The sequence below is a fragment of the Moschus berezovskii genome, chromosome 14, assembly GCF_049115385.1.
Source record: "Moschus berezovskii isolate FMDL1 chromosome 14, NW_MosBer_1.0, whole genome shotgun sequence".
In the NCBI taxonomy this organism is placed as follows: Eukaryota; Metazoa; Chordata; class Mammalia; order Artiodactyla; family Moschidae; genus Moschus; species Moschus berezovskii.
In genome coordinates, this window is record NC_142473.1 from 69,280,250 (window position 1) to 69,296,849 (window position 16,600).

The following is a 16,600-nucleotide window of genomic DNA, read 5'->3' on the forward strand; positions in this document are numbered from 1 at the left end:
TGACTGACCCTGTTGGCAGGCTTCTCAAAGCAGGTGACATCTGATCAAGAACTTTACAGCTGAGTAGGAATTCAGCCCTGTAGTGGTTGACCAGTCATTCCTGGCCTGTACCCCAAGGATGCAGAGCATTAAAGGGCATCTCTGAGCAGGTTGGGTGGGATGGGAGCACTTCTGTTTTGAGTCTTCTTTTGTCAAATTGGCCTAGAGAGTCTTTGGAACTTGCCCAGTTCCCATGGCGGCTGGTTAATGGCAGAGAGAGGACTAGAGTCATGCTTTCCTGATCTTGTCTAGTGTTCTTTCTTCTTTTTAAAATTTATTTATTTTTAATTGGAGGCTAATTGCTTTACGATATTGTGTTGGTTTCTACCATACATCAACATGAATCAGCCATAGGCAAACATATGTCCCTTCCCTCTTGAACCTCCCTCCCACCTCATGCCACCCGTCTAGGTAGTGACAGAGTACCCGGTGAGTGCTCTTCCTTAAAACCGGGTTAGTGTTCGTGAACTAGTATTAAAGCTGAGTGCTCATGGATTGCCTTGTAGTTCCCTGTTTGTGAGAAGGCTGCCATTTTCTTTAGAGGGCCTGGAAAATCTCTTTTCTCATTTTGTTCCTTATTATGTGCTACTAGGGTATTTGGCTTTTCGTGAGTTCTTAGTCAAAGTGAACCAGAGAGACTTAGGACAAGTGGCTAGTCAGTGGCAGAGTCAAGGTTAGAACTCTGCTTCCTAGAGCCAGTACTCTACTCTGTATACCCCGTGGTTGCTGCATCTTGGTTCACATGGAGGCTTTCATGAATACTCGGTGAATTGGAAAAATATGGGCAAATGAGTTTCTTATAAAACAAAATTCATTCTTTTGAAAGGACTCCCTTGAGACTAGCTTGCCTTGTCACTGTTTGGGAGAATTGTTAACTGTTGTTAAATCATTAAGATCTTGTTGGTGACTTGCCCTACATGGTCACCTATGTGAGAAACAGCTGGTCTGCAAAGCGCATCTATAATCTGGGGACTCCTAGTTGAAATACTTGTGTCTCCTCTGCCCATGCATCTCAGTACACTGTTTACACTGTCCTGATTGGCAGTCACATTGGTGTCTTGTTTTTCCTTACTTGAGCTGCTCTGAGTGAAAACTGCTTATTTTTATGAGGAGACTGCCCACTTCCCAAAGGAATTTTGCATCTGTCACATACTCTTTGTAATTTTCCAATGCTTTCTTTGGAAAATTTTCAAACATTCAGAAAAGTGAGAAAAATTGTGTAGTGTATGCCTATATACCCACCACATTGTAAAAAATTTCTTTTAACATGTTATTCCATATCTGTCTGTCCCTTCATATATCCCTTAACCTATGTTTTGGAGGGGCACTTCAGAGTATGTTGTAGACATCAGTAGACTTGATGCAAATTACCAGAATTCATTATTTATGTTTTTAAAGCAAAACTTGTATACAAAAATATACAAATATGAAGTGCACCAATCTGTGCCTTTTGATAAATACAAACACCTGCAAATCCGGTTCTTTTATCAAGATGTGGAAGATTCTCATCACCCTGGAATGTTCCCTCATGCTGTTTTCTGTCTTTCCCTGCTACTCCTGCAGTCCTGCTCCAGACAACCACTGATGATTTTGCTTTTTAACCGTTGATTTAGGTACTTTTTGTGTAACACTGCTTTCATTCAGCAAATATGTTTTAAGATTAAAAAAAGAGTTTTCGGATTCATTCCTGTCATTGCATGTATTGCTGAGTAGCAGTAGTCCATTGTCTGATTTCAGCACTGTGTGCTTATCCTGTTGTTGGGCACCTAGACTATTCCCAGTGTGTGGCTGTTATGAATTAAGTCTCTATAAAGAGTCTTATACAAGTCTTTCTGTGCACATATCCTTTTATTTCTCTTAAAAAACGCCTGTGAATAGAATTGCTGAGTAAGTGAATAAGGTAAGGGAATGTCTTATGAGAAACTCCTAAGCCTGATGTGGTTTACCATTTTATACTTCTGTCAACAGTGTTTGAGAGTTACATTGGTCCACATCCTGCCATCCTTTGGGATTGTCATTCTTTTAAGTTTAGCCTTTCTGGTGAATAAGAAGTGATATTTGCATTGCCCTGATGACCAGTGATGCATCTTTTCATGTGCATATTTGACCATTGGTATACGGTATTTCTTCCCTGGTGGCTCAGATGCTAAAGAATCTGCCTGGAATGCAGGAGATCTGGGTTCGATACTTGAGTCAGGAAGATCCCCTGGAGGAAGAAAGGGCAACCCACTCCAGTATTCTTGCCTGGAGAATTCATGGGCAGAGGAGTCTAGCGGGTTACAGTCCATGGGATCAGAAAGAGTCAGACATGACTAACACACACATATGTATTTCTTTAATGGATTTGTTCAGATCTTTTCTCTTTTAAAACATTGGATTGTTTGTTTTACTATCCTTGATTCATAGCCCATGTCTTAAGTACAGTCACGCATGGGCTCCATGCTGTAATAATACATCCCAACGTGTATAATGGCATAAACATATTAGAAGTTTATTTCTGTCTTACATGATTAGCCAAAATGGTTTGAGGTTGAAGAAGGAGGTAGTGAGTCCTCGGCAGCCCACAGGTACCCAAGGCTGCAGGCTGCAGGAGGCTGCTCCTGGGTCAACACATGGATTCTTAATGTCGCCCTCTACATCACTGTCTAGTCACAGACGATTAAGAGTGTGGAGGAGAGTATGTGGGAGGTTTAGATGCCAGGCTGGAAGTGGTGTATGTCACTTCTGCCTGCATTCCTTTGTCTAGAATCCTGTCACATGGCTGTACCCGCTGTCAGCGAGGCTGGGTGACAGTCTCCCTCTGCACCCAGGTCGCCAACCCTTCTACATTGTGTCCAAACATACTTTCCATGTGGTGACAATCTCTCTAGCCATTTTCTTCTGATGTGGTGATGGGCAGACAGGCATAATCTCTTTCACAAGGGTATGTTGGACTTTTCAAATATTCTTTCTGTTAGAAATTTATGACAGTAAAGTGTAGTATTTATTATTTTTTTTTCCAAATCTTCATTTGCTTGGCAAGTGCTTTTTAAAAAAATAAGTGGGCAGTTCTGCATCAGTATCTTGCCTTCCACCGCCCACTTTGTTTATATTTGTTCTGGACTGTGAGTGCTTTAAGTTGCAGAACTGCTGATGGAGGGCACCCTGCCATCTCCTCCCTCAAAAACCAGATGCTGAATGTCGTGCTGGGTGTCTCCTCCTTTGGAACAGAGGTCAGCCAGCATGAAAACAATTTATGGGGCGTCTCTCCTTGTGGGCATGTTTCATTGCTGACAAGTGAATTGGGACCTTTGTGAAATTTAATAGGCGAGTGACAAATCAAATACGTTCATAGGTATGACTTGGATCTTCCTAAAAATCTTTATTTTTCTTTGTCTCAAAGTAGGTTTAGGGAAGGGAGGTGTTTCTCCAGGTATTTCCAGTCCCTCTGAATGGAACTTGATGGAAACTTTGTTTATTGCTTAGAATGCCATTGTCTCTTCCTGTGGGAAACTTAAGGTAATTAGTAGCCTCTGATCCCTTAAAAACTGGAGAATTTGAGCATTTCTAGCCTTTCCTTTTTAAACAGTTCCTTATTACTTGGAAGAGAAGTTGGGTTTTAGACCATCCATTCCTGTCAGTGAGTCATAAGACAGAACCTTTGAGGGTTTATGTATTTTTTTTTAGGGTAAACTTGGTAATAGCTGCACTGACGTAACATTGCCAACATTCAGGGGGCTGGAGAACAGGTGACTGAATAACTTCTTTTGCACATGTGTTTTCATTTCTTGTGGAAACCACCTTTTTTGTTCATTTTCTTTCTAGTACTGTGACTGCTGTAGTTTCTTCTGCTAAGAGTAAAGGAATCTTTTACTTAGTGGATCAGTCATCCTTCATTTTTTGAGCCTTTCTCTCCTCTTACTCCCTACTTTTTTTTTTGAAAAATTAAAGGACTAGAGCAATACTCAGTGCAGTCTCAGTAGCTATTCCGTGTATTTTCAAGGCTTTATTCTCAGTAGGATTATTCTGATTGTTTGCTGATTATTGAAAACCAGTAGCAGTGTATTTTGACCATATCTGGAAACATAGACAACTCACCAAGGAGAAAAGAAAACAATGTGAGCAGCTACTGGGACATGTTTCCTCTTGTACAAAATAATACAAAAGAACCTTGCTTGAAAAGTAAACATTTCCCATTAGGGTGAGGGAAGAGGTGTGTTCAATCAGTCTGTGCTTAGCGGTCCAACCATGTGACCTTGAAGTCTGACATTTATCTTCCTTGTAAAAGGCAACCCCCCCCCCCGAATAAATACTGTCCACTAGAATCTAAAAAATAAATGATACAAATGAACTTATTTACAAAACAGTAATAGACTCAGAGACATAGAAAACAAATTATGGTTAACAAAGGGGAAAGTGGTGGGGGAGGGATAAATAGGGAGTTTGGGATTACATATCACACTACTATAAATAAAACAGATAACCAACAAGAACCTACTGTACAGCATAAGGGAACTATACACAATATCTTGTAATAATGATTAATGGAAAGGAATCTAAAATATCTATCAGGATTACTTTGCTATATACCTGAAACTAACACAACACTGTAAATCAGCTGTGTTTTAATAAATTTTGTTTAAAAAAAAAAACAGCTGATAGAGCTCATCCAGACCTACTTAAAAAAAAAAAGTGATTACTGATAAAGGTGGATTAATATCTACAAAAAGAACAAAAAAACTACCCACTAGTTGTCTTCCCTGGGATCCTTGGAATCATTTTTTAATTTTCTTCAGGCATTTGCTCCCTCTGCCCTCACAGGGTTCACTTTGACACCAATGGCCTTGTTTGTGAAAGTTGCTCAGTCTTGTCTGACTCTTTGTGACTCCATGGTCTGTCTATGGAATTCTCCTGGCAAGAATACTAGAGTAGGCTGCCATTCCCCTCTCCAGGGGATCTTCCTAACCCAAGGATCGAACCCAGGTCTCCTGAATTGCAGGTAGATTCTTTACCATCTGAGCTACCAGGGAAGGGCAGTTCTTTGCTTGCCTGTGAGATCTTATTGTTCCTTGCCCAGTGCATTGTTGTCAGCCTAAGGCCATATTCCATAGCAGTTAGCACAGTGTTGAGAAGCCTATTGTCACTCTCACTACGTATACTTTAGTATACTTTGTTTGGTACCAACAGGGCCCATTTGGTTCTTAATGAAGAACACATTTTGATTTTTTCTTACATTTATTGGATTTAATTTTTTTCCATTATATATTATTCAATTTTTTATTGAATGGCACTTCTAGAGGTGGATGGTATAGAATAACTTAGACAATGAGTAAAATAGGACAAGAACTCATTCTTCCCTCTTGCACTTAGAATGACCAACAGTTCTTGACTTATACTGAGGCACCTGGTGGCTTAATCATGGTGAAGTCAGCTTACAAGATGAAGTATATCCTGGTGATGAAGTCACCACTTGGAGCCCAGAAAGCATAGTTTTTAGTCTTTAAGGCAGTCAGAAACGTTTCCCAGTGTTGTCAGTTCACCGATTTTTGTGTTAGAGAACCCCCTCAGTGTGATGTGGTATTGAGGTGAGTCACTCTCTAATCCTTCCGATGTTTTAAGACAGAAAAAGCACATCCTATTGAATTCAGAATTTAAGAGTAAATGACCTGCATGGAAGTTAGGATTCTCCATGTTTTCTAGTGACAATAAGCCCTCTCTGGGCAGGAACCTGTGGCTCAGTAAAAAATCTGCCTGCAATGCAGGAGACATGGGTTCGATCCGTGGGTTGGGAAGATCCCCTGGAGAAGGGAATGGCAGCCCACTCCAGTGTTCTTGGAAAATTCCATGAACAGCCTGATGGGCTGCAGTCTGCAGGGTTGCAAGAATCGGAGATGACTTAGTGACTAAATCACCACCAGGAAGAAGCCAGCGTTAATCACCTGGTCTGCTGTATATTTTGAGTACGGTGCTGAACTTGCCTGTTCTTTGTCTTGACCGAATGTGTTGATGTAGGAAGAGTGTTTAACACAAAGCCTGCCCAGGGTAACCACTAGTGCATGATGCAGCCCTCTACTTCTGTCCCTTGTTTCAGCTTCTCCCATGCTTCTTTTCTACAACATTGGTCTTTGATTCTTCATGGAAAAACAAAAAAACGAAAAACAACCCACACTTTATATTGTGGAAAATTTCAAACCAGAGCTGAACAGAAAAGATGGTATAATGAAGCTCCAAGCTTTTGTCTGTCAGCTTCAATAATGAATTTTTGTCCCACCGACTCTCCCCCCTAACAAGCTCCCTTACGGAACAGCAGAACAGTCATGTGGGTTGCCATGACTTGCTGGAGGAATTAGGCTTGTGTGGCTCCACTGGGAGAGGACTCTTGGAAGCTTCTGCTGGTTTCCTCTGACTTAAGGAGCCTTTTCTCCTTGCTTATTTTGTTTCGTGTCTAAATGCCGTAGTAAATTATGACCTGAGGATGGCTAGATGCTGAGTTCTGTGAGTTCTAGAGAATCACCCAGGGGAGGTCTTGAGGATCCCTGACATTGTCTATCTCTCTCTCTTTTTTTTTTTTTAACACTTTGTTCAAATCTAGATGCAAATAAGATTCACACACGGCATTGATTGATATGTCTCTTAAGTCCATCTATCTTTTCCTTAGGGTACTTTTAAACGAAGTTTACAGTGGTTTAGTGAATCAGTGAGGGGTCAAGCTTTACAATCAAACAGGGTTCAACTTGAGGCTTGACCGCTGGGCAGGTTACTTCACCTCCCTCCCCGTTCATTTCCCATATTGAAAATGGGATAATAATTCTCCTTACCTTGCAGTATTGCTGTGAGAATTAATTTATGTAAAACATGTGTGTAAACTAACATGTCAGTTACCCAGCCTGTAGAATATGTGCAGGAGACGTAACCTGTGCTGTTCTGAGAGGCGCTGTGGTGTGTGCTTTAGATTTGGGTGCTTGAGCCAGTCTGCTTGGGTTCAAACTCTGCTTCTGCCCCGTTTTAGGTGGGTAGCCTTGAGCCGCTTGTATAACTTGTCCACGCCTCAGTTTCCTCTTCTGTATAGTGGAGATTTTCACAGTCCTTACCTTGGAGAGGTGGACTAGATGTGATAACCTGAGTAGAGTAAGGAACAGTGCCTGCAGAGCAAGCTGATATTTGTTGTTCTGAAGCTTGAGTGTGTCCAGTAAGGCCTTTCACCCCTAAACAGAGAGAGGCAAAGAAAGAAACAGGGGGATGACAGGAGATGCAGGCATCATCTTCATTATAAGCTGAGGCCTAACTGGAGAATGTGGCTTAGGAGTTTTGGCAAAGAGGGCCTGCTGAGACTGTTCCCCTGATTTGAATTCATTTACGCCTTGTGTTTAGGCAACTCTGGAGACTACCAGAGGAGTGGATGCTGCCTGTGGCCACTGGCTTCCAAAGGGAAGAGCGTGGGGCCCTGTGTAGGCCTGGGTCCCTTTCCCAAACTGCCCCACAAGGGGAAGTCTCCCCACTTCCTTGCATCAGGGTAGGAGGCCTGGAACACCACCGCACTGTCATTCCAACTCCCCCCACCAAGAAACTTGAGGACCAAGGCAGTCTTTGGTTTTCTGAACGGGGTGCATTGTAGGCAGTGATTTGCTAGAAAATGCTAGGTATATTCTTTACTGATCTCTGAGAATATAAAGCTGACATTATGACTCTATTGGGATTGAAAGCTGGGGACAGTTTGTATGACCCCTCTTTTTCAATTAAAAAAAAGAAGCCTACAATAGTTAGTGAGTTCTTGGAAATTCTGTGAGCAGAGGGCACTTACCAGGGACAACGATGTTGACAAAGTATTTCACCAGAGAAAGCCATCTTGACCCCTCCCAGGAAAATTTCTTCATCCCTGTCTTAGTTTGAGCCAAAAAATACAAACAGAAAAGCCAAAGTGGAATTTCACTTTAACCTTGAGCCTCTCTAATCATGGTGCTAGCCTTTAAACCAAGCCAAAGTACTTCTTGCTGATTGCTGCAGCAGTTTTTATGACAAGGTTGTTTAACAGTTTTTCATCAGAATTTGAAGTTACAGGACTTCCATGGTGGTCCAGTGGTTAGGAATCCACCTGCCAAGACAGGGGATGTGGCTTCCATCCTTCATCTGGGAAGATTCTACATGCGACAAGGCAAATAAGCCTGTGTGCCACAACTCCTGAAGTCTGAATACCTAGAGAAAGGTCTAGGCACCTCAAGAACCTAAATCAATGAGAATCTTACGTACCACCACTAGAGAGTAGCCCCCACTTGACACAACTTAAGAAAGGCCCTGCACAGCAGTGAAAACCCAGCATCACCTAAAATAAAAATAAATAAAAAAAGAATTTGGAGCTATAAGTTCAGAAATTTTCCTTTTGTTTTTTTGGAGGGAAGGTGCAGGGAGAGGCATAGACTATTGTTACCTCCTCCTCCTTTTTAGAAATAATCTTCCTTGGCCATTTCATAGCGGTCCATAGTTTAATTCTTTCCTGTTGAATCCTCAGCCTTGGTTGTGCACTTGTGGCAGGGCTCTAGATGCAGAAAGAGTATACTCTCGAGAGAAAAAAACCATAAAGTGCGAAGACAATGAGATTATCTGTTCTGTGGGGCACAGGAAGATGCCCTTGGCCCAGCTTGTGGGGGGCCGTGGGTGGGGCAGGAAGAGTGGTCCAGGAGAAGCATGTACAATTGTCATGAGGAATTGGCAGCCAGAAAGATGTTAAACACATCAACAGGTCCTGATGCTGCTTTCCCAGAGCGGGAGCTCCTAGAATTATCTAGCAACAGAAGAGCTCTTCTGTCCTTAAAAAAATTCTAGTTCTAAAGTGATCTTGCAATTAGTTAAACAAAACAGGCCCTTCCCCGGCAGTCCAGGGGTTAAGACTTCTCACTTCTGATGCAGGGGGCACAGGTTCGGTCCCTGTTGGGGAACTGAGATGTCACGGGGAGCGGCCAAAAAATTAAAATAACAAAACCCCTATAACCAGCAAGTTGGCAGACACATCTTTGCCCTTCCACACTTTTGTGTGTGCTGCCACACAGAAATCTGCATAGAGTTAAATGCTCTGAGCATGTGGCATCGACCACTAAACAAGTAATGACATTCATCTCACTGGTTGTTGGGAGGCTTGAATGAAGACAGCTAGAACAAAAAAGCCTTTTATGTGGCAAGTGCTCGAGAAGTGGTAGTTACAAAGGGAAATGAGGAACTCGGTACAGTTCCATCAGCTGTACTGATTCTGTGTGTTTGTCCTTTCTGCTTAGCTTTGGACCAGTGGTAACCACCCTCCATCATATCCCTAGAGAAAGCCCAGAACTTGCATCACGGGACGTTGTTTCTTTTGTTTGATGCTTGTGAAAAACGGGCACGGGCTACAGGGTGTGGTTATTATGGTTTTACTGGCACTCACTGTCCTCAGGAGCCCTCTGTTTACCCTCCTCCGAGTGGGCAGACCTCTACCCTTGTGTGTGCAGGTCACAGGGATACATCCTGCCAGGCTCTGTGGTCTGTGGGGACCGGGAGGGCAGGGACCATGGCTGGTGCGTGAGTGACTTGAAATGAGTCACCTGAGGGGCCCTTGTGCTAAATCCACTGCCCCACCGCCCCGCCCCTACCATCCAGCCTGCAGAGGGGTCCGCTGTGGGGCTGTTGAACTTCTAATGGGACCCAGGTGCAGTGTGGCTGCTTTTTACGTCCTTGACCAACAGACAAGCTCCCAGTCATTCTTCCCTCCTGCCCTGTCTTTCCCGGCCTCTGGCTGCAGTCCGCTGACCCGCTGCTCTCATCACCACTGCCAGACGGTTGCTGCCTCTGCTATTGGTAGGCTTTTCATTTTGTCTCTCTTCTTCCTTTACCACTCCCCTCCCCTGTCATCACCTCTGCCTTTCTCAGCACGTGCAGGGAGTGGCTTCATCTGACTGTACTCATCTGAACAAGTACCATCTTCCAGGTCTTGGGGTTCTGGGACATTTTTGTCATTGCTTGTATCCCAGGAGGGCTGGTTTTCACTGCTTTCTACTTCACGTTCAGTTCAGTTCAGTCGCTCAGCCATGTTTGCGGCCCCACAGACTGCAGCACGCCAGGCCTCCCTGTCCATCACCAACTCCCGGAGTTTACCCCAACTCATGTCCATTGAGTCCGTGATGCCATCCAACCACCTCATCCTTTGTCCTCCCCTTCTCCTCCTGCCTTCAATTGAGTCCGTGATGCCATCCAACCACCTCATCCTTTGTCCTCCCCTTCTCCTCCTGCCTTCAATCTTTCCCAGCGTCAGGTTCAAAATTATTCTAAATGTTTTAGAATGCTGGAAGTTTGATTTAAACAAAAATCAAAACAAATTGTATCTATTTTGGGGTTAATTGCAGTGCTCACTGCATGGAACTGGCTTTTTTTCAGAAATGACTCTTAAAGTTTTGCTTTTGATGTCCGTTTCCCAGCTCCACCTTCACTTACTTTATTAGTAAAGCTTCGTTGCGTTAACTCTGTTCATTCTCACCATCTCAGTGAGTATACTCTGTCCTTCTTTTCATCTAGTGAATACTCTTTGTCTTTGTTTAAATTCAGTATCTCCCTAAACACCGCCTGAAGTCAGGGGTCTTTTCCTCCCCGATCTTTGACCATGACCTCCATTCTATCTTGCTGACTGTTGAACCTTTTCCTGCCACACTTATTTTAAAGACAAATTGCATATCCATTGGCTTTGAAAGGTGTTCAAAGAGGATAGTTGATCTATTAGACCAGGGAATTAGAAGAGATGCTGAATGTTACTGACCTACAAACCCAGGTTTCATTTCTCGGGGGGATGGATGTCATGGAGGAGATTCCTACATTGGGTGGGCAGGAGGCCCAGTGATGGCAGCATTCCAGCATTGCCACACTAAGATTCCATGACTCATTGTCACGAGGCGAGACCATCTCGTTCTTTAGTCCTTCAGCTCGCTCATCCCCTCATCCAGCTGGCCCTGTATCTGCCTCTTCTGGGCGTAGTTTTTATTCTTGACTTTATCACCCTGACCTGGTCTTGAGGAGGAGGCTTGTGATGTGGTCTATTAGTTTCTCAGCAGCAGCGCCTTCCTGTATTAGGGATGCAAATGACCCCCCTGACCTGTTTCCCGTTCCTTTCACCGAGCTTGGCGTTCTGTCACATACTCTTCTCCTTTATGGGAAGTCCCCCCCACCACTGGCCCACCTCCCCTGCCATTTTAATTTTTTTGCAGATGAAAAGTTGACTGACTTGCTAGTAGCCAGGGGAGGACTGGGGAAGGTTGTGGGAGAGGCAGTTGGCTGCTGTCATAGGTAGAATGTGACCACGGAGCAAGATGAAGCTGCCCAGGATCACGTGAGGCTTAAAAATGCTGCTCCCATCCTAGAGAAGGGACAGCTGAAGGGCTCCTGATATAATAGAAATGGGAAAATTGGGTGGATCTGATTTTTAGTTACAGTAAAACAACCTATCTCATCTCATAGACATTTGGCATCTTTAGAGAATTAATAGTGTAATCCATCTTACCAGTAACTGTTTATTTTCGGTGATGACAAAAGCTGGTGACGTTTTTGGAATTGAGAAGAGATGCTGCAAATGGCTGGTACATATTGCTTGAGAGAAACGTACTGCACTGTACAGGGTAACTTGCCTTGACATGTCTGGTGGTCAGGAAGTATTTGGAAAATCTGTGTAAAGCAGGTGGAGGCATAGCTTCCCTGGGGACCATCTCTCATTATGAGTTTGGACATTCAGTGTTAAACGCATATGATATATAATCCCTTTTAGGGGGATTTCTACCTGGGGTTTCCTGTGTGGAGCCTGGTGGCTATACCTAGAACAGAGGGGGAGCAAGTTGGTGAGTTATCTAGATATCGTCCTGCTCCTGAGAGCAGATTTCTTAGCATTTCTTAGGATTTCTGAGACCCAATTATAAATTTCAGGAAACTGCATATTTTGTAACATTTCAGTACTTTTCCAACAGGAAATTTAAAAAGTTTGAGTAGAAGATGTAAAAATGCAAAATGATGCGCCCTGTGACAGTGGAAACGGAGGGTGTGATGGCATTGACTCTCTTGCACTCTTCCCCTCACATATATTTAGAAACCTGATGTCCTGACCACTGGAGCTGGTAATCCAGTAGGAGACAAACTCAATCTTCTTACGGTAGGGCCCAGAGGGCCGCTGCTTGTCCAGGATGTGGTTTTCACTGATGAAATGGCTCACTTTGACCGGGAGAGAATTCCTGAGAGAGTCGTGCACGCCAAAGGAGCAGGTGAGAGCTGTGTTCATTTGCTGTGAAAGGACTGTTTCATAACACCTGGGTTAAAAATTACTTCTCAAAGGATCAGAGTTCCTTTAAGAGAAATGCCAAATTTCCATTCCTTGGAGAAAGGCAAAAATGTCCATCAATAAAGGAGTCAGTAATTAAATGATGGTTATTTCCTTGGATTGAACCTTCCATGTGAAATACTTAATTTTGCTAAAAATAAAGGTAATCTTCCTTTTATTCCGTTATGCAGTTTAGTAAAAATGAAAAATATGGAAATACAGACATACTGTAATTATAACTGGGTTAAGACGGTGCACTTAACGGGATAAATGCTGGAATTAACTGTGCAAAGTCAATGACAGTTGTGTGAATGTGCTGTAGTGATTTTTGTAGTGATTTTTCCTTTTTGTCCAAAACTTCTGTAAAACATTTATCTTGCTTTTATTACAGAAACAAAAGATATAGATGGTATTTAAAAGAAAGCTAAAAACTCAAAAGGAGGGACTTCCCTGGCAGTCCAGTAGTTAGGACTCCAGGCTTCCAATGTAGGAGGTCTGGGTTCCGTCCCTGGCTGGGGAGCCAAGATCTCACAGTCTGCATGGCACAGCCGATAAATAAATAAATTACTTAAATATTGTGAATCTAAAAAAAAAAAACCTCAATAGAAAAAGAAAGCTAAATAGAAAGGAAGAAGTTTTGTTGGACTCCCGTTTAAGGCTTCCCAATTTCTTTATTTCCTGTTGTATCTTCCCCACCTTTTTTTGTGGGGCTTTTCCGTCATGCCTTTGATATCTGTTCAGGTTGTTGTTTGGCTGTGTGGCGAGCTTCCTAAGTGCTCAGCCTTTCCGTGTGTTTTCTCCTCCTCTCTTCCCTGTTCTTTCTCTCCTAGATCCTGCTTGTACCTGAAGGGCCTCTCAGACCCTGTGTTCTTCTGGCAACCCTGACTGGTTCCTCTGGCTCCTCTCCTCTTTGGCTCTGGCTCTGTAGCTCTCAGCTTAGCCCTGAGTGATGCTGCTGCTGCTGCTAAGTCGCTTCAGTCGTGTCCGACTCTGTGTGACCCCATAGATGGCAGCAGGGCTTTGCATTTTGCTCTCATCGTTTTATGTTTGGTTATCTCCCCTTCTCCCATCATTGGAAGCTCCCAGAAGGCTGGTGCTAAATCACTGGTTTTTCTTGTCACCCAGATACCTATTGCGGGCCTGGTGACCTGAGTGACAGTCTTGTGATGCCGATTTCTGATTCTTTCTCCTTAGGGGCTTTTGGCTACTTTGAGGTCACACATGACATTACCAGATACTCCAAGGCGAAGGTGTTTGAGCATATTGGAAAGAGGACGCCCATTGCAGTTCGCTTCTCCACTGTTGGTAAGTTGGTCTGTTTCCATTACTGGTGTTGCTTGACTCAACCCTATATTTTATCTGAGGCATTTGTAGCTTAGTTTCCAGAAAAAACTTACTAGACAATAGGAAACAAGCACTTCTCCAAAGTATAGCAACATTTTACAGTAGAAAAAATATTTTAAGACATGTAGAAAGTTACTTAATATTCTGTTTGTTGAGAGGTCTTAGGAAATCATACTTATACAGAGCTCACACCTGCAACTCTGTGACATTTGGAAAGAGTTTTTCCTATGAGTGATTGCCTCAAACAGAATATGAAGTGGTAGTCTTACACAATAGCCATGAGACCGACTGCCCTTTATTGAGGGTTAACTCTGTGCCATCCATGGATAGTGTTATACTGATCCTGCTTATGATCTGTAGATGTATTAATGCTTTTCATGGTGGGGTTATTTCTGTTTTTGAGAGAGTGATTTTTCTCATGTTACAGAGCTAGTCAGAGTTAGAGCTATCAAATTGCATCTCAGCACACCACAGTGCCTGATTAGTTCTGCCTCTGCATTAGTCTCTGTGTGTGCATTTTTATAATCCTGTGAAATGCAAAAGGAAATGAAATTAAGGATAAAAATTTTTGTCTTGACTCATTTTCTTAATATTAACCTCATCATTTTGACAACTCACTTATTCTCTTTGTTCACTGCCTTAATCTTCATAATTATTCTCTTCCCTTATTTTACTTCAATTTTTAATTACCTGTTTGAACAAAGCTATCTTATTACATTAAATGGATAATATTTTCAGCTCTCATTATATATACTTTCTTATTTCTCTCAGCTAATTTCTTTGTCTACTTTTTCAGTCTAAGTTAGCTGGTGGGTAGTAGAAATAATAACCCAGGCACTTAAATACCTAATGTACTTCTAGAAGTTGGGAAGGGTAGATCCCAGTGTTTTTATGACTTGAGGCTTCCTGGATGCAGAGTACTATAGTGGAGGCTTCATTTTCCCCATTTGAATCTTTTAGCTGGAGAATCGGGCTCAGCTGACACAGTGCGTGACCCTCGTGGCTTTGCAGTGAAATTTTACACAGAAGATGGTAATTGGGATCTTGTTGGAAATAACACCCCCATTTTCTTCATCAGGGATGCTCTATTGGTAAGTGATGAATTATTTCTCACTCTGCAGACATTTGTTGATTTAAATTGATTTCAAATACTCTGTGTAAATTGGCATTTGAGGAAAAGCCCTGGGAAAAGCAGAAAGAAGAGAACATGGATTGGGATTGGCTGGATTGCCTTTTACATTTTTTTCTGTATTTAGTATCTTTTTATAAGGTCAGATTACAACAATTATCATAAGTCTTAGTTTGGCATTTTGGGGTTCACTGACTTGATGGGAATGATCCAGTTTTCCTTATAGCACTTGGAAAATGAATAAAAAGAGGCAGTCTGCTCAAAAACGTGTAGAGGGTAAATTTCATTTTAGGGTTTTGCAGCTTAAAATTTTAAAATTGTATTGTTCAAAATGATCATCTGTAAACCTAACGATAGGCCATATATGAGACGCCATAGGCCTGGCGTGCTGCGGTTCATGGGGTCGCAAAGAGTCGGACACGACTGAGTGACTGAACTGAACTGAAGACACCGTAATTCCTGTAAACTTAATTTTTGGATTTTTTCCTCTTTTTCCGTTTAGTTTCCGTCCTTTATCCACAGTCAGAAGAGAAACCCTCAAACACACCTGAAGGATCCGGACATGGTCTGGGACTTCTGGAGCCTGCGTCCTGAGTCTCTGCATCAGGTGGGAATGCCTCTTTTTTTCACTATGTTACCTGATAAGGAACTGTTAATTATGCCTCATATAGTTTTCTCCAGTTTTGGATATTTTATTGGAGTTGATTTTTGACTTTCTTTCGGGGAGCCTTCCTCAGATTTCTTGGTCCTTGAAGAGTTTTATAATGACGATTTTATTCATCTTTCCCCATTCATGGACCTTACATGATACTAAAACCATTATTAATTGATATTTAACAGTATTAAGGATTAAAGTTTCTTGTAGGAAGTCAAATTCTTTGTATTAGGGAAATGGAGGGAAAGTAGTACCAAACAATTTTCTGTTAAATTAGAATGTGAACAAGTTAGGCTAGTTTTCAGATTTGTTTTAGCTTTTCTTTATAGAATTTTGAGTCAGGACATTAGTGATTTATGTGTAATCTTTCTGCTTTAAAATTCTTCTGTTTGATATTTTTTTCAAATGGCAATCTTTCCTGTGAGCACTTGGCTAGTATGTTCCATGTCATTAAGAAATTTTTCTGGAAACTTAGGACTGTCTTAAAAATATGTTTTGATTTAAGTTGAACAATTTGACCCTTGATTTTTCTGTTCCTTAGGTTTCCTTCCTGTTCAGTGACCGAGGGATTCCAGATGGACACAGGCACATGAATGGATATGGATCGCATACTTTCAAACTGGTTAATGCAAATGGAGAGGCAGTTTATTGCAAATTCCATTATAAGGTACAGGTCACCTTTGGCGAAGGGGGTGGAAGGCTCCTATCACCCACGTCTCCTTACTTCTCCTGAGGATTGGGCAAGGATCAAGGCCTGGCCTTCTCCACCTTTCCCTTACCTCCACCCCCAGGAATGACAAGTATCGATGTGGTTGATTAGGACTGTGATTATCTTATTGGCCACTGCCTGAGTAAGCACTCAGGCTGCCCAGTTAGAACAAAGTAGTCTCTCTTTGGTCTCTTCATGTGGCTGAGGGTCAGAGCTCACAGCTGCTATCAATAGTCAAGCTTTTTCTTTCTGGACCCTGGGAGCTCTGCCATAAATATTTGGGCAAGTGCTCATTTTGTGCTGGCTCTCTAGTTTAACATTTCTGGTGCTGGCAGGTGCATATTGATATATATTTTTTTCCCCTGGAGAAGGAAGATCTAAGGTTTTAGATCAAAGATAAAGAGATAATAGAGGCCTCCCAGCTAGGTA

At 42.4% G+C, this 16,600-nt stretch overlaps 1 protein-coding gene across 1 annotated transcript in view; it reads left to right on the forward strand.

The window, feature by feature from the left end:
- CAT (catalase) overlaps positions 1 to 16,600 on the forward strand; it is a 37,003-nt gene that overhangs the window by 1,167 nt on the left and 19,236 nt on the right. The window contains exons 2-6 of the mRNA XM_055423821.2: positions 12,107 to 12,278; positions 13,529 to 13,639; positions 14,639 to 14,769; positions 15,310 to 15,414; positions 16,004 to 16,129. Of these exons, the coding sequence (XP_055279796.2) occupies positions 12,107 to 12,278; positions 13,529 to 13,639; positions 14,639 to 14,769; positions 15,310 to 15,414; positions 16,004 to 16,129 (645 nt within the window). The remainder of the gene's footprint in view (positions 1 to 12,106; positions 12,279 to 13,528; positions 13,640 to 14,638; positions 14,770 to 15,309; positions 15,415 to 16,003; positions 16,130 to 16,600) is intronic.